This window comes from Mesoplodon densirostris, chromosome 8 (assembly GCF_025265405.1).
Source record: "Mesoplodon densirostris isolate mMesDen1 chromosome 8, mMesDen1 primary haplotype, whole genome shotgun sequence".
In the NCBI taxonomy this organism is placed as follows: Eukaryota; Metazoa; Chordata; class Mammalia; order Artiodactyla; family Ziphiidae; genus Mesoplodon; species Mesoplodon densirostris.
This window is the reverse complement of record NC_082668.1, coordinates 34,346,605-34,373,399: the sequence shown is the minus strand read 5'-3', so window position 1 is coordinate 34,373,399 and position 26,795 is coordinate 34,346,605. Positions and strand designations below refer to the sequence as shown.

The 26,795-nt window shown below is 35.7% G+C and overlaps 1 protein-coding gene across 1 annotated transcript in view; it reads left to right on the top strand.

The window, feature by feature from the left end:
• The window catches only part of BMPR2 (bone morphogenetic protein receptor type 2), a 190,902-nt gene that overhangs the window by 86,879 nt on the left and 77,228 nt on the right, over nucleotides 1-26,795 (top strand). The window contains exons 2-3 of the mRNA XM_060105745.1: nucleotides 9,652-9,822; nucleotides 10,868-11,038. Coding sequence (XP_059961728.1) covers nucleotides 9,652-9,822; nucleotides 10,868-11,038 — 342 coding nt within the window. The remainder of the gene's footprint in view (nucleotides 1-9,651; nucleotides 9,823-10,867; nucleotides 11,039-26,795) is intronic.

Here is a 26,795-nt window from a genome sequence, read left to right as displayed (position 1 = left end):
AGTAGTTGTGGCATGTGGGCTCAGTAGTTGTGGCTCGCAGGCTCTAGAGCGCAGGCTCAGTAGTTGTGGAACATGGGCTGAGTTGCTCCATGGCATGTGGGATCTTCCCGGACCAGGGCTCGAACCCATATCCCCTGCATTGGTAGGTGGATTCTTTTTTTTTTTTTTTTTTTTTTTTTTGCAGTATGTGGGCCTCTCACTGTTGTGGCCTCTCCCGTTGCGGAGCACAGGCTCCGGATGCGCAGGCCCAGCGGCCATGGCTCACGGGCCCAGCCACTCCGCGGCATATGGGATCCTTCCAGACCGGGGCACGAACCCGTATCCCCTGCATCGGCAGGCGGACTCTTAACCACTGCGCCACCAGGGAGGCCCGGTAGGTGGATTCTTAACCACTGCGCCACAAGGGAACTCCAAAGTATAATTTTTAATATTTTTTATTGGAGGAAAGGGCCCATGAAATCAAAAGTTCCTAGGGCCCACCAAAGTGATCATGGTCCTGTTGGGTCGGCTTATGAAGGACGTTAAATGCCAACTGAAGAACTTGAATTTAATTCTAGGAACTTCAGGGAGCTAACAGATTTTAAGCATGATCAACTCTTTTATGAAGATACCTCTGCCAGCAGTTTGGATGAGACTATTTGCAGTTTAATGCAGTTATGTTAATCAAAATTGCTTTAGTGCTTATTACAACCAAATATCACCTGTTTAAAATGAGGAGAGAGAGGACACACAGCAGAAGCAAGAAGAACTACAAACCTGCAGCTGGTGGAAAAAAAAACACATTCACAGAAAGATAGACAAGATGAAAAGGCAGAGGTCTATGCACCACATGAAGGAACAAGATAAAACCCCAGAAAAACAACTAAATGAAGTGGAGATAGGCAACCTTCCAGAAAAAGAATTCAGAATAATAATAGTGAAGATGATCCAGGACCTTGGAAAAACAATGGAGGCAAAGATCCAGAAGATGCAAGAAATGTTTAACGAACACCTAGAAGAATTAAAGAACAAACAAACAGATGAACAATACAATAACTGAAATGAAAACTACACTAGAAAGAATCAATAGCAGAATAACTGAGGCAGAAGAACGGATAAGTGACCTGGAAGACAGAATGGTGGAATTCACTGCTGCAGAACAGAATAAAGAAAAAAGAATGAAAAGTAATGAAGACAGCCTAAGAGACCTCTGGGACAACATTAAATGCAACAACATTAGCATTATAGGGGTCCCAGAAGGAGAAGAGAGAGAGAGAAAGGACCAGAGAAAATATTTGAAGAGATTATATCGAAAACTTCCCTAACATGGGAAAGGAAACAGCCACCCAAGTCCAGGAAGCGCAGTGAGTCCCATACAGGATAAACCCAAGGAGAAACACGCCAAGACACATAGTAATCAAGTTGGCAAAAATTAAGGGCAAAGAAAAATTATTCAAAGCAGCAAGGCAAAAATGACAAATAACATACGAGGCAACTCCCATAACATTAGCAGATGATTTCTCAGCAGAAACTCTACAAGCCAGAAGGGAGTGGCATGATATGTTTAAAGTGATGAAAGGGAAGAACCTACAACCAAGATTACTCTACCCAGCAAGGATCTCATTCAGATTCGATGGAGACATCAAAAGCTTTACAGACAAGCAGAAGCTAAGAGAATTCAGCACCACCAAACCAGCTCTACAACAAATGCTAAAGGAACTTCTCTTACTGGGAAACACAAGAGAAGAAAAGGACCTACAAAAACAAACCCAAAACAATTAAGAAAATGGTCATAGGAACATACATATGGATAATTACCTTAAAAGTGAATGGATTAAATGCTCCAACCAAAGGACACAGGCTTGCTGAATGGATACAACAACGAGACCCATCTATATGCTGTCTCCAAGAGACCCACTTCAGACCTAGGGACGTATTCAGACTGAAAGTGAGGGGATCAAAAAAGATATTCCATGCAAATGGAAGTCAAAAGAAAGCTGGAGTAACAATACTCATATCAGATAAAATAGACTTTAAAGTAAAGAATGTTACAAGAGACAAGGAAAGACACTACATAATGATCAAGGGATCAATCGAAGAAGAAGATATAACAATTATAAATATATATGCACCCAACATAGGAGCACCTCAATACATAAGGAAACTGGTAACAGCAATAAAAGAGGAAATCGACAGTAACACAATAATAGTGGGGGACTTTAACACCTCACTTACAGCAATGGACATATCATTCAAAATTAAAATAAATAAGGGAACAGAAGCTTTAGATGACACAATAGACCAGATTGATTTAATTGATAATTATAGGACATTCCATGCAAAAACAGCAGATTACACTTTCTTCTCAAGTGCGCACAGAACATTCTCCAGGATAGATCACATCTTGGGTCACAAATCAAGCCTCAGTAAATTTAAGAAAATTGAAATCATATCAAGCATCTTTTCTGACCACAATGCTGTGAGATTAAAAATGAATTACAGGGAAAAAAACATAGAAAACACTAACCCATGGAGGCTAAACAATACGTTACTAAATAACCAAGAGATCACTGAAGAAATCACAGAGGAAATCAAAAAATACCTAGAGACAAATGACAATGAAAACACGACCATCCAAAACCTATGGGATGCAGGAAGAGCAGTTCTAAGAGGGAAGTTTATAGTTATACAAGCCTACCTCAAGAAACAAGAAAAATCTCAAATAAACAATCTAACCTTACACTGGAAGGAACTAGAGAAAGAAGAACAAACAAAACCCAAAGTTAGCAGAAAGAAAGAAATCATAAAGATCAGAGCAGAAATAAATGAGATAGAAACAAAGAAAACAATAGCAAAGATCAATAAAACTAAGAGCTGGTTCTTTGAGAAGAAAAACAAAATTGATATATCATTAGCCAAACTCATCAAGAAAAAGAGGGAGAGAACTCAAGTCAATAAAATTAGAAATGAAAAAGGAGAAGTTACAACAGATACCGCAGAAACACAAAGCAACCTAAGAGACTACTACAAGCAACTCTATGCCAATAAAATGGAAACCTGGAAGAAATGGACAAATTCTTAGAAAGGTGTAACCTTCTAAGACTCAACCAGGAAGAAATAGAAAATATGAACAGACCAATCACAAGTAATGAAATTGAAAATGTGATTAAAAATCTTCCAACAAACAAAAGTCCAGGACCAGATGGCTTCACAGGAGAATTCTATCAAACATTTAGAGAAGAGTTAACACCCATCCTTCTCAAACTCTTCCAAGTAATTGCAGAGGAAGGAACACTCCCAAACTCATTCTACGAGGCCACCATCACCCTGATAAGAAAACCACACAAAGATACTACAAAAAAAGAAAATTACAGACCAATATCACTGATGAATATAGATGCAAAAATCCTCAACAAAATACTAGCAAACAGAATCCAACAACACATTAAAAGTATCATACAACATGATCAAGTGGGATTTATCCCAGGGATGCAAGGATTCTTCAATATATGCATATCAATCTATGTGATACACCATATTAACAAATTGAAGAAGAAAAACCATATGATCATCTCAATAGATGCAGAAAAAGCTTTTGACAAATTCAACAACGATTTATGATAAAAACTCTCCAGAAAGTGGGCATAGAGGGAACCTACCTCAACATAATAAAGGCCATATACGACAAACCCACAGCAAACATCATTCTCAATGGTGAAAAACTGAAAGCATTTCCTCTAAGATCAGGAACAAGACAAGAATGTCCACTCTCACTGCTATTATTCAACATAGTTTGGAAATCCTAGCCACGGCAGTCAGAGAAGAAAAAGAAATAAAAGGAATCCAAATCGGAAACGAAGAAGTAATACTGTCACTGTTTGCAGATGACATGAAACTATACATAGAGAATCCTAAAGATGCCACCAGAAAACTACTAGAGCTAATTAATGAATTCGGTAAAGTTGCAGGATACAAAATTAATGCACAGAAATCTCTTGGATTCCTATACACTAACGATGAAATATCTGAAAGAGAAATTAAGGAAGCACTCCCATTTACCATTGCAACAAAAAGAATAAAATACCTAGGAAGAAACCTACCTAGGGAGACAAAAGACCTGTATGCAGAAAACTGTAAGACACTGATGAAAGAAATTAAAGATGATACCAACAGATGGAGAGATATACCATGTTCTTGGATTGGAAGAATCAATATTCTGCAAATGACTGTACTACCCAAAGCAATCTACAGATTCAGTGCAATCCCTATTAAATTACCAATGGCATTTTTTACAGAACTAGAACAAAAAATCTTAAAATTTGTATGGAGACACAAAAGACCCCGAATAGCCAAAGCTGTCTTGAGGGAAAAAAACAGAGCTAGAGGAATCAGACTCCCTGACTTCAGACCATACTACAAAGCTACAGTAATCAAGACAATATGGTATGGGCTTTCTTGGTGGTGCAGCGGTTGAGATTCTGCCTGCCGATGCAGGGGACACAGGTTCGTGCCCCGGTCCTGGAAGATCCTACATGCCGCGGAGCAGCTAGGCCCGTGAGCCATGGCCGCTGATACTGCGCATCCGGAGCCTGTGCTCCGCAATGGGAGAGGCCACAACAGTGAGAGGCCCGTGTTCCACAAAAAAAAAAAAAAAAAAGACAATATGGTACTGGCTCAAAAACAGAAACATAGATCAATGGAACAAGATACAAAGCCCAGAGGTAAACCCACGCATGTATGGTCAACTAATCTATGACAAAGGCAAGGATATACAATGGAAAAAAGGCAGTCTCTTCAATAAGTGGTGCTGGGAAAACTGAACAGCTACATGTAAAAGAATGAAATTAGAACACTCCCTAACACCATACCGAAAAACAAACTCAAAATGGATTGGAGACCTAAATGTAAGAGTGGACAGTATAAAACTCTTAGAGGAAAGCATAGGAAGAACACTCTTTGACATAAATCACAGCAAAATCTTTTTTGATCCACCTCCTAGAGTAATGGAAATAAAAACAAAAATAAACAAGTGGGACCTAATGAAACTTAAAAGCTTTTGCACAGCAAAGTAAACCATAAACAAGACTAAAAGACAAGCCTCAGAATAGGAGAAAATATTTGCAACCGAATCAACGGACAAAGGATTAATCTCCAAAATATATAAACAGCTCATGCAGCTCAATATTAAAAAAACAAACAACCCAATCCAAAAATGGGCAGAAGACCTAAATAGACATTTCTCCAACGAAGGCATACAGATGGCCAAGAAGCACATGAAAAGCTGCTCAACAGCACTGATTATTAGAGAAATGCAAATCAAAACTACAATGAGGTATCACCTCACACCAGTTAGAATAGGCTTCATCAGAAAATCTATAAAGAACAAATGATGGAGATGATGTGGAGAAAAGGGAACCCTTTTGCACTGTTGGTGGGAATGTCAACTGATACAGGCACTATGGGGAACAGTATGGAGGTTCCGTAAAAAACTAAAAATAGAATTACCATATGATCCAGCAATCCCACTACTGGGCATATACCCAGAGAAAACCACAATTCAAAAAGACACATGCACCCCAATGTTCATTTTAGCGCTATTTACAATAGCCAGGTTGTGGCAGCAACCTAAATGCCCATCAACAGATGAATGGATAAAGAAGAAGTGGTACATATCTACAATGCAATATTACTCTGCCATAAAAAGGAATGGAATTGGGTCATTTGTAGAGACGTGGCTGTATCTAGAAACTGTCGTACAGAGTGAAATAAGTGAGAAAGAGAAAAACAAATATCGTATATTAACACATATTTGTGGAACCTAGAAAAATGGTACAGATGAACTGGTTTTCAGGGCAGAAATTGAGACAACAGATGTAGAGAACAAATGTATGGACACCAAGGGAGGAAAGCCGTGAGGGCGTGGTGGTGGTGGTGGGATGAATTGGGAGATTGGGATTGACATGTGTACACTGATGTGTATAAAATTGATGACTAATAAGAACCTGCTGTATAAAAAAAAATGTGAGCAAATGTGTTCTATTGGAAAGAGGCAAGAAAAAACAAATACTGCATTATATATTTGAAAGTCTCTAAGAGAATAGATTTAAATATTTTCACCAGTACATACACAAAATGGTAATTATGTGAGGTGATGGAGCTGTTAAGTAACCCTATTGTGGTAATCATTTTGCAATATATACATGTATCAAATCACGTTGTACACCTTTAACTTATACAGTAATATATGCCAATTATATCCCAATAAAGCTGGAAAAAAATTTTAAAAAAATTAAATGAGGAGAGCAGTTTTTAAAAGACTCCTATCTAATCACTGTATTTGATTAAGGATGTCCCTTGAAAGAACTAACTGACCATACTTGATTGATCAAGATTTGTTCATTAGCTGTTGACAAATTCAGAAAACCACATGTAAATGATCAGGTCTCTTTTTGTGAGAATATAATACTAGGCTATACTGTTTCTCATAGTAGTCTTTGTTTCATGCCTACTTTTCCTGCATTATTTATGAAGAATCCAAAACTTTATACAAAGATATTGCTGAGACATTACAACAAATAGCATTTAAAAAGCTGCAAGCACTGTTTTATGAAATGGAGTTTTTCTTTCTTTTGACCAAAGGGCAGTTTAGTTAGAATTCTTGCTCAAACACCCTTATTTTATATAGGAATTTGCTGAATCATAATTTGAAAGAGTTACACTCAAAATAGCGAAGTATAATTTTCCTATACTAATGACACTGTCATAAAATAATTCCTATGAAGTAGGCTGAAGTAATTTTAAGAAAAAAATATTTAGTGAAGACTGAGGGATATTAAAGGTATGATTCAGTGTCCTACAGTTGTACCTTTAGTGCCTTGATCTTGGGATGAGGCGAGAGGGAGACAGAGGAGATTGGATTTGTTTGTTTGTTGTCTTTTTATATAAGGAGAATTTTAGGTTTCAGTCAGCAAATTATTTAATAATGGAACTAAAAATTTTATGCATGTTCATTCCTTTAGGTACTTTTGTTTTGCTTCTTTTTTTGTGTGTGTGGTACTCGGGCCTCTCAGTGTTGTGGCCTCTCCCGTGGCAGAGCACAGGCTCCGGACACGCAGGCTTAGCGGCCATGGCTCACGGGCCTAGCCGCTCCGCAGCATGTGGGATCTTTCCTGACCGGGGCACGAACCCGTGTCCCCTGCATCGGCAGGCGGACTGTCAACCACTGCGCCACCAGAGAGGCCCCCTTTAGCTACTTTTCAGTTGTAAAAGAAATCCAGATGTATAACTGATTCACTTTGTTATAAAGAAGAAACTAATTAAAAAAAAATCCAGGCAGAGGAAAAATTTTCATTTTGTATTTATTCTTTCACAAGGATATACTTTTCTTTTTGTTTTTAAATTAAATGAGACATTTATTTATGATCCATCTACCTCCAGGTTCGGTTAGATCCCTATTCATCAACTCAGTATTCAATACAAAATTCTAGTCAAAATGGATAACAACAGAAGAGGAAGGGAAAAATAGAATATCTTGGTTGTGGAAAACTAGAGATAATCAGTTCATAAATTCGTTCTGATCTTTCTAACAATCAAGACAAAAAGGGAAACAGTGGGTTACATAATTTCAGCAAGTGGTAGTAGGTAAGGAGCACTTAACCTGAGTCAAGAAATGGGGATAAGGAATTATGTCTCATAAATAGGCATGCTTTTTTAGATATACATTACAGAGTTTTGTTTTTAGTTTGAGTCTTTTAAGTATCAATCTTTGTGCTGTGTGCAGTTTATATGTAGAGATATATTTGATTATAATCTTTATAATAATTTTGTAAAGTTTGCAAATTAGGGTATATCTAAGGAAATACTGTTAAATGTGCAAGATAATATAAATGTTTGTCATTAAAGGATTTTGAATATGTGATTACATGTGGTAAAAATGTGGTATACTTATAATCTGGCTAATGCCCTGGAAGTAGTTTTTAAAAAAGGCCGGGGACTTCCCTGGTGGTACAGTGGTTAAGAATCTGCCTTTCAATGCAGGGGACTTGGGTTCGATCCCTGGTCAGGGAACTAAGATCCCACATCCTGGGGGGCAACTAAGCCTGTGGGCTGCAACTACTGAGCCCGTGCGCTCTGGAGCCTGCGCACTGCAACTAGAGAGAAGCCTGCACACCTCAATGAAAGATCCTGCGTGCCACAACTAAGACCTGACGCAGCCAAAAATAAATAAGTAAATAAAAAATCTTTTTTTAAAAAAGGCTATACTACATTTTCTGGCCATTTATATGATATTAGTAAGTATCTTCTAGAAGACTGCCTGAAGTTCTAAATTGTGGAAATGTGGAAGTCACGTTTATTTTTTTTAGTAATTACTGTCTCTCTCCAAGCAGACTATAAGATGCTTGACGGGTAGAACTCTATATTATCTATTTGTGAATCCCCTATTTACTTAGCTCAGTACTTTGAAGGTGCTTTCTGTTGTAATAAATATGGCAGGTCTGTGTTTCTAAATAGACTTGGGCACACAGTTGTTGGTGCTTTCATTTCTTCTCTAGAGTTTTGTCCTTAGTTTTGTAGTTTCAGAAACGTTATTTTAATAAATCATTTCCAGTGCTAAGGTGCTAATGAATTAAGCCATACTAAATAAGATACACAGCAAAATCAAGAAATAAATCAGAAGCCCATGAGGAATATAGTGGCAAAGTGTATTAAATTGTTATTCTGGCAAGTCAAACACAGTAGGAAAGTCTGCTTTAAGAAACCAAATAAAGATCAGCTGTTGCTTTCGATAACCATTTACTTCTTCGGTATTCTCAGCAGTGTTGGTAAATGTTTGTTAGCTGATAAATTATGTGGCAAATGTTCTACTGAGGTTAGTTAAATCAGATTATGTATATGGAGAAAGACTGACTGGCATTGAAAATACATTGGGTTGACCTTCGGTATAAGGGATTTTTGAGCATTTCTTATTCTATTATATTGATATTTTTAATGATGGAAAATCATTTTCTTTTTGAGCACTAATAGCCTTAATTTTTAAAAACAGGTTTATTAATGTATAATTTACATAGCATGAAATTCACACATTTTTAGTGAATAGTTATTTTTTTGTACATTTACAAAGCTGTGCAAACATTGCCACAACCTAATTTTGGAACACTTCTATCTCCCCAGATAGAAACCATGTACTATCCATTTGTAGTCTCTCCTCATCCTTAGTTTAACATGCCTAATGTTATGTTTAACATTTTACAACTGAGTATAAAATATGGTAGAAGTGAGTACTGTAGAATTTCCAGAAATTATTCAGCCCACTAGGTTTGTTAATTTGTTTTGAATTTTTAATAATTTAGAGCATGGAATTTTTCTGATTATTTCTTTATTCAGACACCAGTATTATTTAATAGGAGAAAGAGTGGTGAGAATAATTTATGTACGAGGGTATTGCTTTTGGGAAATGTGTTTTTAAATTTGCTTCTTGTTTGGAAGTTACAAATTAATTAATGAAAAGAAAGAAGTTATTCAATAAGTACAAAATTGCACATTTATTCAAGCCTTGTTAGGGATTTAGTAGGGAAATTTACAGTGCCTTTCAAAAAGGCGCTAAGATTTTATATAATAATGTTTTGCAAAGATTATCATAAAGTAAATTTGTCTTTTTTTCCTTTATTTTAGCTTCTCAGAATCAAGAACGTCTTTGTGCATTTAAAGATCCATATCAACAAGACCTTGGGATAGGTGAGAGTCGAATCTCTCATGAAAACGGAACAATATTATGCTCAAAAGGTAGCACCTGCTACGGCCTTTGGGAGAAATCAAAAGGGGACATAAATCTGGTAAAACAAGGCAAGTAATACCTTTTTTACCTGAAATAACTGTTTCATACAATTGAAGTTTATCTGAGAAGGGCATGGAAGTAGATTGTAAAGCCCTCTGAAGGAGAACAGTAAGTTTAAAAGTGTGTATTCATGTATGTATTCACACACAAGCTCCAAATTTGCAAAGGGTAATTGGTTTTAGCTTATTTTAATAATATCTTATTACAATTTTAATAATATAATGTGCCATTTTATGAAGTTTAGAAAATAAAGAAAACTATAAGAGAAACAAATGTCTACAGTTCCATACTTTAAAAAGTTTTTAATAAAACTATATTGGTTTATTCCCTTCAGGTGTGTTTTCTTTGTTCTTCTATGTTTATATGTGTGTGTATTATTTTTTTCAAAATTATGGTAATACTATATAAATAATTTCATGTACAGTTTTTCCCATTTAAATTATATCATGGATGTTTTCCTATGTCTTTAAATATACTTTGAAAACACTTTCAAAATCTATACAATTTTTCATTGTATACATGTATCTCAGTTTACTTACACATTACTCTACTGTTGGACATTATATTGTTTTCTGGTTTTCATTGTAATACGTAATGCTTCAGTGAACATCTTTGAACATAATTATTTGATTGTATCTCATAATTTTCCTGGAATAGACTTCTGGAAGTAAAATTTTTAGATTATAAAACATGAAAAGGCTCTTCATAAAAATTGCCATGTGACTTTCTAGAAATGTTATATACATTTACATTCCCTTCAGCACTGTGTGTTACTGAATCCTTGTTATTGTTATATATAATTATTTTAAAAGAGAAGAATTCAATAGATACAGACAAAAATGTAATCTTGTTGATGTTTTAATAATAATTCTTAGATTAACTGTGAAGTGAAACATTTTATTAGTGGCTTTTTCCTTCTATGAAATGCCTGTTTATACTTTGCCATTATCTGTTATTTAAAAAATGTGGTTTCCTATTGGTTTGCAAGATTTATAACTTATTTACATTATAACATATATAACCTAACTTGTTTACATTAACATCAATTTGTAGGATGTTGGTCTCACATTGGAGATCCCCAGGAGTGTCACTACGAAGAATGTGTAGTAACTACCACTCCACCCTCAATTCAGAATGGAACATACCGTTTCTGCTGTTGTAGCACAGACTTGTGTAATGTCAACTTTACTGAGAATTTTCCACCTCCAGACACAACACCACTCAGTAAGTAGTTAAAGTAACGTACGTTTCCTTGTAATTCCTTTCTCCAAAGATTTTCAGAATTTAAAAATATATGAAAATATTCAGGTTGGGCCAGAGTGAGAGGGAGAGTTCCAGCATCATGAGACTACATCTAGCTAACACCTAAAATCGAAAAGAGATACACCAGGATTTCCAAGGTGTTGGTATATTAGCAAATAAGTTTGAATCAAAATATAGTACTTTCCAACTCACATGAAGAGGAGTTTGGCAATATTAAGAACACAACATATGTGCTTACTCTTTCATCCAGCACTCCCATTTGTAGGAGTTTATCTTTGAAGACATACCTCCAACAGTATGAAAATACATATGTGTAAAGTTATCCATTGTAGTATTATCTGTAACTGCATAGTATTGGAAACTACCTAAATGCCTAAGAATAGGAGATTGATTGAAATCCACTATGGTACATACATGTGTAATGGAGTACTAAAGATACAGCTATAAGAAAAAAATGGGTAAGATCTCTGTGAACTGATATGGAGTGATTTCTAGAGGTAACGTTAGGTGAATAAAAAGCTTATATAGTATGCTGTCTTTTGTGTAAAACAGAAAACTTATCTTTACAAAAAGAAGCAAAGAAAGGATTAACCAGAAAATAATGAAGTTGGTTACTTACAAAGTTTGGAGGGAATGGAGCAGAAAGGATACAGGAAGGAGGAAAAGTCCTCTGAATATAGCTTTATGCATGTAGTTTTGACTTTTGGAATCATGTTACTAATCTGTGTGCAGAAAAAGTATAATTAAATCATTAAGGATGGGAAGGGGGCAAAATCCCAAACTGAAAGCAAATGAGCCCAGTTGTATTTTACATAAACATCATAATCACACTAAGGGAAAAAGAAAGAACTAATCTAAGCATTTTACAAAAACCGTATTTGACTGTATATACTGTTTTAGGCAAGATATGATATAAGAGATGGGGGGAGAATTGCAAACAAATACTGAACTCTTTTTAGAAGGTTTGATTTTTAGTAGTGTGTACAAAGCAATTCTGAAACAATTGTAGATATATTTGTATTATAGGATTAAGAAAATGAGTATTAGTGTTGATATTCTTGGGAACCAGTGTTCTCACTGAAGGAATAGGGAAACACAGTTATAGATGGGGGAAGAAAAGAGAATCCTATGTGAATAGATTGTAGTTCAAGGTATTATTATGAACTTATGACTTAAAAAATATCCATATGTATGTGTTACATTCATGTATATGCAGCCATGTATATATGTATTTGTATGAGTATGTATATGTGTGTGTGTATACATACATGCCTACATATATTTCTTATCTCTGTTTGTTGAAAAAAATAAGAAGCAAAAAGCACCCCTGTAGCTATCAGTGTACATAATGCCCAGGTTTAGTTTCTACTATGACTCTGCAGTCAGTGGAACTTGGGCTCCTTGGAAAAATGACTTATTCTAGGACTGGAGCAGGATGGGTGCAAGATAAGCCTGCCACATCTTATAACACTAGAAGATAAGGAAAGAAGTACCCCCCAAAAGGATGGAGACTTGTCACAGTAGCCAGTTTGAAGGAACCTCCTACGAGCTACATTTGAGATCGTTTTAGTGCTAAAGAAGTACAGTAATAAGTTATAAACCATTGGAGGGAAAATGAATTGAGTCTATGCTGATAACAGAGAGGGAGAAGAGAGAGCACTTGTGTATAGTAGAATACCAAGTGCCAAGTTGTAACTGTAGGTGTTGGAAAATTATCATTATGCAGCCATCATGGCAAGGATTGGATCAGGCAAGAATCATCCTAAGATCCTAAATCTAGGGGGCAGGTTCAATAAGGACTGAGGATATTTGCATTCTTTTAGAGTTTGTCCAACATAATGCAAGGGAAAAATTAGTAATTATAAAGTGAGGAAATCGGACAATAGCTTAACCAGGTAATATCATTAATGAAGGGCAGATGGACGTCCGTGATACTCTGAGGACACAGTGTCACTAATTTAGTACTGTATTTCAATCAAGAATGAATAATCTAATCACAAAGGAACATCAGGCAAATCATAAATTAAGAATGTTCTGTTACAAAAAGGGAGTTTGTTTTCCTCAAAAATGTCAATATCATATAAGAAAAAGAGACTGTGAGAAAGATCTATATTAAAGGAGGCTAAGAAAGTTGACAACTAAGCGGTACCTAACTCTCCTATATTGGGTGTGCAAAATGTGATAAAGGATGTTAATCCAATTGACAAAATAGATGATTAAAGATTTTTTTCAATGTTAAATTTACTGAAGCTGATAAGAATAGTGTGTTTATGTAAGAGAATATCCATGTTCTTAGGAAATACTCTAAGAAGTGTTTAGAAGTAAAGGGCCATGGTGTGTGTATCTAACCTTCCTTGAATGATGAAGCAAATGGTGTATAATGGTAAGAAAAGTGAATTTGGATAAAAGCATATGGGTATTCTTTGTACTATTGTTATTCTTGCAACTGTTATAATTATTTCCAAATAAAAAGTTTAATTTTTTTTTTTTTTTGCCGTACGCGGGCCTCTCACTGTTGTGGCCTCTCCCATTGCGGAGCACAGGTTCCGGACGCGCAGGCTCAGCGGCCATGGCCCACGGTCCCAGCCGCTCCGCGGCATGTGGGATCTTCCCGGACCGGGGCACGAACCCACGTCCCCTGCATCGGCAGGCGGACTCTCAACCACTGCGCCACCAGGGAAGCCCCTTAATTTTTTTTAATAATTTTTTTTTTATTGAAATGTAGCCCTTTTCAAGAATTCTTTTCTCTGTCAAGAAATTTTATCAGTCCATACTCTAAGATCTTCAGTTTTGGATTATTTCCTTTGATTATTTATTTATTTATTTCATTTTATTTTTTAAAGTGTTTTAAAAATTTATTATTTTATTTTATTTTATTTTAATTAATTTATTTGGCTGCATTGGGTCTTAGTTGTGGCCCACGGAATCTTTGTTGCGGCACGTGAGATCTTTCGTTGTGGCGTGCAGGCTTCTCTAGTTGCAGCACGCGGGCTTCTCTCTAGTTGTGGAGCATAGGCTCCAGAGTACGCGGGCTCAGTAGTTGGAGTTGCGGGCTTAGTTGTCCTGCGGCATATGGGATCATAGTTCCCCAACAGAGATGGAACGCATGTCCCCCGCATTGGAAGGTGGATTCTTAACCACTGGACCACCAGGGAGGTCCCTATTTCCTTTGATTTATTGATGAAACACTAAACTGAAAGCAATAAGGAGTTTTTTCATGTAGTTTCTATCCACTCAAGGCAATTAGCTTTTATTGTGAAATTATACTGAATTGGCTATATTTATTTTCCACAAAAAAACAAACAAAGCAAGGTCTCTAATTTTCACATGTAGCTAGATGAAAGAGAAGAAGTGAATTTGTCCATAAATTCAACTCAAAGATCTTTACAGCTACATTTCAGATTGTTACCTAGATCTTGGTCTACTGTAATCTTTTGAATCAAAAGCAGGGAATGATTGCCACTATAAATCAGTAATGTTATCCTGATAAAAAGGGAAAGTGTTTTAAGTGTTCTAATTTGAGAGTGTTAACCCAATTAATGTATTTTGTTCTTCAAACAATCAAGTAAATTCATTGTTAGTAAACAAAATGAATATTTACTTTTATATTAATTTCAAGAAAAATAGGGCTTCCCTGGTGGCGCAGTGGTTGAGAGTCCGCCTGCCCATGCAGGGGACACGGGTTCATGCCCCGGTCCGTGAAGATCCCACATGCCGTGGAGTGGCTGGGCCCGTGAGCCATGGCCGCTGAGCCTCCGCGTCCGAAACCTGTGCTCCAGAACAGGAGAGGCCACAGCAGTGAGAGGCCTGCATACCAAAAAAAAAAAAAAAAGAAAGAAAAATAACCACTACTATACAGAATCTCAGACATTTAGTCTGTAAATGCTTAGGTGCTTGACCAAAATAAAAATCGTTTTAAGTGTTGAAGTTTAAAGGAATTAATTAAAATATAAAATTAAAATTAAAATATAAAATATAAAATATAAAATTAAGAAGCAGAACTTTTTGTTCCTTGACAAATATTGAATAATACATCAGTAGAAAGTTTGGCGGTAGTGATTTTTTTTCTCTAATTTTTCATTATAAAAATGCCATTTATTGACTATTTAACATAGACATTGGCCAAATAAAGACATGTATTTAAAAATTACTAGAAATATGGTACAAACTCATCAAAGGTAGAGAAGGGGGAATAGTTCAGGGTGGCTCTTTATGTGAAGTTGCCTATTATTATTATTATACTTTTGTATTGTTTGAATCTTTAACATGAGAATATATTTGTATATTACTTATTTAAGGAAATATTAAAGGAATACATGCCTATTTATTCAGAAAAATAGAAAAATGAGATAAATTGAGAGGAGAATAATAATCTTTAAAAATCCCTACACCCATATGCAACCATTGTTAATATTTTGAATATTTCTTTCTAGTCTTTTCTCTTTAATTTTTGTATAGTTGTATTAGTGATATAAATTTTAGATCCTGCTTTTTAAACATAATATAATATTTTTCAGGTATTACACGTTTCATAATCATCAGTTTTAATGGTTGTATAATATTTTACCAACTAGATATTTTTCTTATCCATTCCCCTGGTTTTGGACATTTAGGCTGTTTCTAGTTTTTTGCTACAATGCACATCTTTGTATATATAGCATTATATTAAATTATAATTCCCAGAATTGTAATTTCTGTATCCACTAGTAACAGTATTAAAGTTCCTCATACATTGTCAAATTGCTTTTCCAATGGTTGAAACAGTTCACATTCCCATCAGTGATATACTAAAGTGCATATCTCATCATATGTTAATCAGCACTAGTATTAAAATAAAACTTTGCTGAGGTCATTTTGAAAATGGATTTACATTGTTTTTACTAATGAGGTTCACTTGTTTTTTGGTTGTTCTCTATTTTGAATATTTTTATATTCATTGTCCATTTGTAATATTATTTCTCAATAATGAAGCTGACTAGTTTTGAGAAAAATGATTTTTAAAAGTCTTTGAACCTTGGCTCTCCCTAAGGAAATACCCTTAATATCTTTCAATAAAAGTTCAGTGCTCATTTTATAGTGTGTAAATTATACCTTAATAAAGGTGTTAAAATGCTTATTACTCATTCTTCTGAGAACAGTGTTCACAGAAACAGTATCTCCATCCCTCACATGATGTTTTCGTGATGGCGTTAAATCCTTCTATTGGCATAGTATTTTATACTTTCAAAGTACTCTCACATCTATAAACTCCTTAAAGATGTCTCCTTAATGTGTAGGTAGTTCAGTCAAAAATAAACCCTGTGTTTTAATGAGTAACCATGCTACTCAGGAGGAATGGGTTGAAGTGGTTGTCTTTCTCTAGCAGATTTGACTTATAGCTTATCTTCCTTTAACTTTTTGTCTATTGTATTGGTACACAATAAAAGTCAAGTGTTAATATTTTGGGCCCCCAACCAAAAAAATTCTTTTAAACTTTTGAAATTATTTCAAACTTATAAAAACTGCCATGTACCCTTACTCAGATTCACTAATTGTCAACATTTTGCTGTATTTGCCTTATCATTCTCCCTCTCTCTAGATATGTAGATCACGATTTTTTTTAACCTTTTGCAAATAAGTTGCAGGCATACCTAAATTTTTATGTATTTTGCAGTTGTCACTCTGTCTCTTCTAGATTCTAAAGTCTTTCGTGACAGGGACGTTGTTTTAATGCCCCTTTGTCTGCACAGTGACTGGTGCAGTGTCAGGTACATAGTGGGAGTACAGTAAATGTTTGTTGAATGAATAATTTAATAAACGAATATGTGCTAATGTGTAAATTTTGAAATATTGTTATATCCTTGAAAGGAATAGGATTTGCCTTTTTTTAATCTGGCAAAAAATGAATTTAATGGATTCACTAACTAATGGACAGGGGTTTATTTTAATTAACTAATTTATTTATTTATTTATTTTGCGGTACACGGGCCTCTCACTGTTGTGGCCTCTCCTGCTGCGGAGCACAGGCTCCGGACGCACGGGCTCACAGGCCATGGCTCATGGGCCCAGCCGTTCCACGGCACGTGGGATCCTCCCGGACCAGGGCATGAACCCGTGTCCCCTGCATCTCCCCTGCATCGGCAGGCGGACTCTCAATCACTGCGCCACCAGGGAAGCCCTTAAATTTATTTTTAAATGTATTTATGGCTGCGTTGGGTCTTTGTTGCTGCGCACGGGCCTTTCTTTCTCTAGCTGCGGTGAGCGGGGGCTAGTCTTCATTACAGTGAGTGGGCTTCTCATTGCAGTGGCTTCTCTTGTTGCCGGAGCACGGGCTCTAGGTGCGCACGGGCTTCAGTAGTTGTGGCATATGGGCTCAGTAGTTGTGGCTCGTGGGCTCTAGAGCGCAGGCTTAGTAGTTGTGGCACATGGGCTTCGTTGCTCCGCGGCATGTGGGATCTTTCTGGACCAGGACTCGAACCCATGTCCCCTGCATTGGCAGGCGGACTCTTAACCACTGCGCCACCAGGGAAGTCCCTGGACTGGTGTTTATTGAAAGCTGGTTGCTACTTTCAGTTAAAAGGACAAATGTAGCAAAATATTTAAGTGGGATAGCAAACACAGACAAAACAAATTAACTCTCCTGTTTGAGATTCACCATGGTATAAGTACAAAAAATCCATGATCATTCCTCTCTCCTTTCCCTTTCCAAAAAATGAAACATCAACCTTTAATTTTTAAGGTAATAGAAGAATATAAAAATGTTTTCCTAAGTAGATTCTGTTATGCGATCTCATTTTCAGAGATTACTCTCAACGTACAATTGTAGCGTATTTTAATACTGGGAAAGAAAACAATGCACAAGTATCGATAGATTATGGCTGTTTAAAAAACCACATAGTGAGGTTAAGCTCCAGGGAACAACAGAGCGTACTTAATGTTCTCTGTGAATCCTACTCATTTCTTTCTAGATTGTTTTCAACTGAACAGTTTGCTTCTTGACATCAAACCATTCGTTGCTGTTACTGTAATTATATCTTTCTCATCAAGTATCCATCTGTACAACATCCACAACCACATTTACTTGCCTTCTTACTTGCTATCCCTTGTACATTGAGTAGGGTTAGATCCAGCAGCAGTAAAGGAATGTATGGATGATTGAGAATACCAAGGTGTAGCTCTCTTTCAAAACAAGCTTGTTTTTTTTCCCCCAACTTTCCTTGAAGCTGAAGACAATGAGGTACTGAGTGATAGAAATTAAAGCACATGATAGTAGTGAATCTTTAAGAATAATGTGGGGGGAGTTGTTAGGGGAAAAGGTGATGGACTAACCGCAGGACCATAAGCGACTATCTGTAATTCTGCGGAGCTACAGTGTCACATTATAATAATTCAAGGGTTATTTTGATAGTTATAGGATTGGAGGAAGATACTCTACTTACCTGTACTTCTTAAATTTTTTTTAATTACAGATTTTGTGTAGTCTTATAAAACTGCCCTACATAGTTTTTTAGAGGCAACAAGATAGGGCACAAATAAATGAAACCTTTGCAACCTGTTCACTCAGGTGAATCTGGGTAACATACATATAGGAGTTTTTATAAGTTTGAAATAACCTCAAATTTAAAAGTTAAAAAATTTTTTGTTGGGGGCCCAAAATATTAACATAAGACATTTATTGTCTACCAATATAATTATAGGCAAAAATTTAAAGGAAGATAAGCTATAATTCAAGTGTGACTGGTTCCTGAAAATTTTAGCAGAATGGGAAGTCCACTGATGCTTTTGTTGAGACATAAGTGAAATGTCTGCTTTAAAATAATTAAACACCAGCAGTTAATTATTAATGTTGGAAAAAGTTATGTGAGCATTGTAATGTGCCATAAAAATTAAGGTTCTATTTGGACTGTAGATCAGCAATGATTTCTGGCTAGTTAGGACACTAGCTCTCTGTTCTCAAAACCTTTTTCCTCCAGTCACAGCATCTGAAGTATAGTTTACATGTTGTGTTTCTCCATTAAGAAGAATTATTACCATTAAAAAAGAAAGAAAAAGAAAGGAAAAGAGCTTCTGATATTTAGAAATGTGTGTCAATTATTTTGCTGTAATCCCTGATCTGAGATTGTTGGCAACAGAGGCTTATAGCATGTGTTCAAACAGAAACACATTATGAGATAATTCTCCAAAACAAAACTGGCTAGTGGTGAGGAGATATATGGATTGATAACTCATATTCTAGGTCTTTGTACCACAATCATTACTTTTTCAAAGATTTTACTGTTCTACTAGTGAGTCTGTTTCAGTTATTTATCTCTTTTTAAGGGGATAGGTACCATATTTGACTGTTTGAACTTTAAAAATGAGAAAATATGAGAACCTTAATAAATACTAGCCAGTAGTTCTGTACCTGTTTAGTACTTAATTATAAGTAGACGTGGCTCTAGACACAGTTATGGAATTAAGGAAGATTAGATACTTTTCTTCCCTTGAGGTCTTATTTTTTGAGGCCCTTTCCTTTCTGTTAGGAAACTCTCCCTCTGTTGTGCTCAGTATGATATGTTAACTTTTTTAGGCACTTTCCTTCCATCCCCCGTCAGCATATGCTGTTCTTAATCTTGTTTTCCTCTGGCCTTAAGACATTAGTGTTAGATATTTATTTAATGAGTGTTGCTTTTTAAAATACTTGGCAGTAAACTTAAGATTCTTAGAGAATGTTTTTCCAGATGGGATAAATCTTGTAGAGAAATTTCAATTCACTTTATCAGTATTATAGAGTTGTTAGAGCAGTCTCTTTTCAGTAAACATATAAAGGGCATTCAGGCATTTAGTATATAGAGAAATTGAAACTAGCTAAATAACATTTTTGAGTACTCACTAAGGGCTCTATATGCACTAAACCTTTACATTTAACCCTTATAGAAACATATTAAATGGTTACTGTTATATTCTTGTTTTCCATGGAGAACACTGAGACACAGATATGCAGTGTACCAAGTCACACAGCCAATGAGTGGTAGAGCCAAAATTCAAACCTAGGTGTTTTGGCTCCAGAGTATGTGTTACTAAACATTACTTTCTATTAGTTTTAACCATTACTCTCTATATTCAATTGTCGTTAACCTTTACTCTACACTCAAACAGGGGGCCTCTTAATATTTGTTTGTTCATTCATTTGGGAGAGAGATTGAAAAGATTTTTTTGAAAATGTTTATCACATTTCCTAAAATTCAAGGACCACTTCTCTTTTTCTTCATATAACCTCATTTAAAAAAAACACAACTTATGTGTATTGTAAAGGGAAATTTCCCATCACTGCTATAAATGGAAAGCCAGTATTGTAAGTAGAAGGTAACTTTAAAAATTATTTATTTAATTGTAAATAGGGTGAAAGTAAAATCATTATTAATTAGCTAGATATTGTTGCTTATCAAATAGTCTGAAACTTGAAGCTTGCTTTCTCTGTGTTAAAAGAGGAGACTAGCAAATGTTTGTTAGGAAATAGAATTACATTGTCACCAAATTGAGATTTTCTTCTTTAGTAATCAGACAAAAAGAAAACTTTCAGTAATAACATGTCAATGTACTACCTAAAACCAGAAGTCTGACACTTTAGGAAAGTGAACTATATTATTCTGAGTCTCTTCCAACCATGAGAGACTTTGTGGCACTTAATCTGTTTAAAAAGAAAGCCATTCTTGGGACTTCCCTGGTGGTCCAGTGGTTAAGAATCCACCTTCCAATGCAGGGCACGCGGGTTTGATCCCCGGTCAGGGAACTAAGATCCCATGTGCTGCAGGGCAACTAAGCCTTCGCTCTCTGGAGCCCGCACACCACGACTAGAGAGAAGCCTGCACACAGCAATTAGAGAAGCCCGCGCACCGCAACGAAGAGCCCGTGCGCTGCAAAGAAAGATCCCACATGCCTCAATGAAGATCCCACGTGCCACAACTAAGACTCAACGCAGCCAAATAATAAAAAAATTAAATTAAAAAAAAGCCATTCTTTAATTAAGTGAATTTATACCTACAGTATATTCTTTTACTTTCTTATAACCTTAATTCATCCTTAATGTGCTTGTAAATTCCAGAAGTTTGAAAGAAGTATATAATTATTGCAAGGTTCACAGTTATTTTAGAAAATTTTCTTGATAAGACTTCGGAATTGGTATAATTAACCTCCCTAACTATAAACAAGATAATCAAGTTAGGAGAAAAGCTGGCAAAAATTTGTCATTTAAAAAAAATTAAATAAACCTAACTCATTTTATTTAGTGTTGGAAGTTCTTAGATGAAAGTCAGTATAAAAATGTAGAATCCTTTTCTTTTATGTACATTATTCATTAAGTTGATGGTTGGATCGAGTTGATGAGAAATAAAGATCAAACTGCATCTAAAGCTTGGTATAAGAAATTCTAATTTATGCTGTGCTGTTAAGATTAGAAATTCTAATTTCAGCGTCTGGCAGCAAGTGTCTTTATCTCACACTAAGCTAGAAAAGAAAGCCTACATTCAGAGAAGCTGACATTGGCATAGGGCCACAGGTACGTTTTTAGCTATTGTGAATTTACAGTGATTTTTTTCAGTTTTTACTGCTTCTGTGACAGCATTAAAATGATTGAGTAGACAGAAAATGGGAAATAAGAATGTTTTAAAAGTCTTTGCTTAATACTTCATGAAGCATTTTAGCAAAAAGCAAAACAAAATATGTCATTCCTTTTTATACTTATTAAAAATATTAGTGGAGAAGGAGTGGCACAAGAGAAATAGAGGAGTGTATCCTTTAGAAAATATTAATTCTTTAATGTGGTAGTAATAAGATTCTATTTACACGTTATGTTTTGTTGGTCAGACAGTTTTCATTCTGAAGTTTTGTTAGCTCTGTCCTATTGAAAGTCCATCCCATTCCATACCTACCTACTTTGCTCCTATTCTCTCAAAAAAATAATCACTCTTCCTTTTGGTGTTTTTAAAGTTTATATTACTTGATTGTGTTGAAGAACAAAGCAAAACCTGTTGACTAATCTGGCTTTACTGATAAACTCAGTGGAAGTTTTTGGTCTGTAAAATCCAAGTCCCAAGTGTGTATGGTAGAATTGACTGGTATTTAAAAATAAATGTCTCCTGAGATATAAATGTGTATATTGATCAAGAAATAATTTCCATGTCTTTATTTCAGTATATATAATTTTTCTTGTCTTTTATGATTTCCGGTTCCATTTGTGTTCCTCTCTATCTGTCTGCCTGCCTTAACTGTGCTTCATTTCCATGTAGTATCGCTCTGATTACTGAGAATTTTCTGCATCTTCTAATATGGAAAAACTGATTATTCTTAAATCCATAAATATTTAGTGGTTTCAGATGCCAACATATCATAAGAAGTAAAGTCATAGATACATGAAAACACTTCAAATACATTCAAAACCAAGATAAAACTGTTACTGACCAGGGTTCTTGGACTTCTTAATCAATAGAAATTGATAAGAGGCCAGGCAAGAAATTCAGGCAAGGCTTTGTTGGGACTCCTGCTGCAGCAGGAGGGAGTAAAAACAAGTAATAGATTCCCTTGCCCGCTCCCTGGGGTTGAGGGGGTGAGAGCTGGTCCCTTATATGGGGTAGGGTAGGGGCGGGTCCTGACTTTGAGCCAGAGGGGTGACTTGGGTGGTTTGCCCACCCCCTTGGTGGTGCTATGTGCAGGGGGCATGTGTAGTACCCTGCTTTCCCTCCTTACTCCTCGAGAAGTGGCAGTTGGGTTTTTTGTGTTTTTGTGTCTTGTTCATAATTTGCCCCAACTGTGAATGCACGCAATTATTTTTAGTCCCTTATCGTTTCTTTGTATTTTGTTGCTCCAGGAGACACTGGTCCAGGTGCAAGCATTGCAGCAAAAGGTCCCAGGTCCCAGGTTCTAGCCTGTCTCAAAACTAGCTGTGGTTTGAATAGCAGCTGTCTTTAAAATAATATGTTGGTTTTTTAAATTGAGGTGTAATTGACACATGAATATATTTAGTTTCAGATGTTCAACATATCTGTATAATAATCTCCACATTCTCTGTATCTATAACCTAAGTTTTTTTTTAATATTCCACATAAAAGTATTTGTATAAATATTCCACATACGGTATTTGTCTTTCTCTGATTTATTTTACTTAGTACAGTGCCTTCAGGGTTCATCCATGTTGTTGCAAATAGAAAGATTTCCTTCTTTTTATGGCTGAATGATATTCCATTGTGTGTGTGCACACACATGCGCATGTGAATGCATGTGTATATGTATATATAGGTACTTATATACATATACCATATTTTCTTTATCCATTCATTTATCAGTAGACACTTAGGTTGTTTCCATATCATGGCTATTATAAATAATGCTGCAGTGAACGTGGGGTGAATATATCTTTTTGAGTTGGTGTTTTCATTTTCTTCAGATAAGTACCCAGAAGTGGAATTGTTGTATCATATGTTAGTTCTATTTTAATTTTTTGAGGAAACTCCATACTGTTTTCCGCAGTGGCTGCACCAATTTTCATTCCCACAAACAGTGTGCAAGGGGTTTCTTTTCTCCACACTTCACCAGCACTTGTTATTTCTTGTCTTTTTGATAAATAATGTTTAGTAGTAGGTGAATAGATACATCGTTGGCTGGGAATGCACTGATGGCTTCAAAATACTGTTTTAAGTGCTTCTCAAAGTGTCTCTTAAAAAAAGTACATTTTATTCTAGCCAAATATGAAGTTAACCTAATCATCTGCTAAAAAAAAAATAGGATCATCTGAGGGAAGGAAAATACTAGATTTCCAAAGTAATCAGTTGATTCTTTGGGCAGTTGTATAGCATAATGATGAAGAGCATTGGCTCTCAATCTCAGTGCCTGGGTTAAACCTTGCTGTTTTACTTGCTAAACATAACCTTGAGCAGGTTACTTAGCCTCTCTATGTATCAGTTACCTCATATGCAAAATAATAGTATCTAATTTATATGGTTGTTGTATAGATTAAACAAGATGATGCATGTAAAGTGCCTAGCATGTAGTAAGCATTCAATAAATAATGGCTATGATTAGGAGGGAACTGTCTAAGCCACCTATTACAAACATCCTCCCTTATTTAATTCTTTTTTTTTTTTTTTACTATGAAGGATACTTTTCTGCTAGTTTTACTTTATTATATGAGGCCTATATTCTGTGATCTTTTTTTAAAATTAATTTTTATTGGCATATAGTTTGTTTTCTGTGATCTTTTTTTATTTGCAGGAAAGATTGTTACTGGGTTTCTCATTAAATGTATTCAGGTTCCTATGTCCTTCTAGGTGAGAAATAGAAGATAGTATTTCCTGCATCTTTACACATCCCAAGTGTAAACTTCTCAAGGTTTTGAAAAATGAGTAAAACACAGTTGATCTTCAGGATTCCATATTTGTGACTCCTTACTTGCTAAAATGTATTTTTAATCCCAGAATCAATACTCACAGTGCTTTCTCAGTCATTCACAGACATGAGCAGAATAATAAAAAATTTGAGCCATCTAATGTGCATGTTAGCAGCTCAGGTCAGTCAAGGCAATGCGCTGCCTTCTTCCTTAAGCGCTCACACTGTAAACAGGTGTCCTCTTCGTAGTCTATTTTGTGCCATGCTTTTTGCATTTTTGTTGGTGATTTTTTTGGTTTAAAATGACCCTCAGTTGTAGTGCTGAAGTGCTGTCTAGTGTTCCTAAGTGCAAGAAGTCTTGATGTGCCTTACAGAGAAAATACATGTGTTAGGTAAACTTCTTTCAGGCATGTTATAGTTCTGTTGGTCATGAGTTCAATTCTAATGACTCAATAATATACAGTATATTAAATGACTTTTTTTCTTTTTTTAAATTAATTTTTATTTGAGTATATTTGTTTTACAGTGTTGTATTAAAGTTTCTGCTGTACAGCAAAGCAAATCAGCTATGCATATACATATATCCCCTCTTTTTTGTATTTCCTTCCCATTTATTTAGGTCACCACAGAGCACTGAGTAGAGTTCCCTGTGCTATACAGTAAATGACTTTGAACAGAAACACATATAAAAGAAGGTTATATATTGGTGGGTTGACAAAAATGTTTTGACTAGAAGCTCACCTGACCCTGTATTTCCCATAGGAACAATGATTCAGTGTTTGCTAATAAAGTGTTTGCAATAATTTTATAGAACGTGACTACCACAGTTAATGAGAATCAAATATACAGATGCTCCTCAACTTACGATGGGGTTACATCCTGATAAATCCATCGTAGGTTGAAAATATTGTAAGCAGAAAATTCATGTAATACTCCCAATCTAACAAACATCATAACTTAGCCTAATCTATTTACACATTCTCAAAACACTTAGCCTACAGTTGGGCAGAATCATCTTAACACAAAGCCTACTTTATAATAAAATGTTGACTAGCTCAGATAATTTTTCTAATACTGAAAGTTAAACACAACTGGTGTGGGTACAGAGTGGTTATAAGTGTATTGGTTGTTTACTCTCGTTTTCCTGTGGCTTACTGGGAGTTGGAGCTCACTGCTGCTGCCCAGCATCACGAGAGAGTATGGTACCTCATATGGCTAGCCCAGGAAAAGCTCAAAACTCAAAATTTGAAATATGGTTTCTACAGAATGCATATCATTTTCCTACTATCATAAATTTAAAAAATCCTAAGTCAAATCATCATAAAGCAGGGGCCATCTGTTTATATACTGTGGTAGGCAACCTCTGACATGGCTCTCAGTGATCCCTGTCTCCTGGTATTCTCACCTCTGGGTAATCCTGGCTCTCTGAATGTGAGTGGGACCTGGTGACTTGATTCTAACAAATAGAATATGGCAAAAGTGATAGGATATGACTTTTGTAGTTAGGTTTTACAAAGACTGTGACTTCTGTCTTGCTGGTATACTCTCTCTGGCTCTTCTGTGCCAGTTCTGATGAAGAGGGCTGCCTGGCAAAGAACTGAGGTTAGCCTCCTGCCAACAGCCAGCAAGGAACTGCTAACAGCCCATAAGGAACTGAATCCTACCAACAACCACTTAGTGAGCTCAGAAGCAGTTACTTCACCACTTTAACCTTGAGGTAACTATGGCAGTGCCCTAAACCTTAATTGCAGCCTTGTGAAGGGTCCTGAAGCAGAGCGCTCAGTTAAGCAGTACCTGGATTCTGACAAACAGAAAATGAAAAAATAAATGTGTATTGTTTCAAGTCATTGAATTTTAGAGTAATTTGTTATGCAACAATAAGTAATTAATGCGTGTATAGTTAAATACATATAGTTACACATTAAGACCTCTAAACACAATAGTTGAGATGGAGTAGGCAATAAAAAGCTGTGCTGTGTTTTGACTTTTGGCAGCTTTTATTCTTTCTCCCCAATGTTCAATTATTATTTTCAGTTCTAATTTTTTGATAGTAGTAACCACGATTCCTTCTTTTTTATTCCTTTTTCATATGAAGATTGCTGTATATAGAGGAAAAAGTTTGAGTATTACAATTAATATCTTATATTTCTGTGTAGATTCAATAATTATTAACATTTTCAAAATTTGCTTTCTTCCCCACCTCCCTTTATAGATGGATGGATAGATAGATTACCTGTTTTCTTATTGTTGCTGTTGTTTAACTGTTTGAAAGTAAGCTACAAATATCACATGCATCTCTTAGAAATACAAGACATTATTCTCAAATCCAAGAAAATTAACAATAAATTCCATAATATCATCCAGTATCTAGTCCAACCAC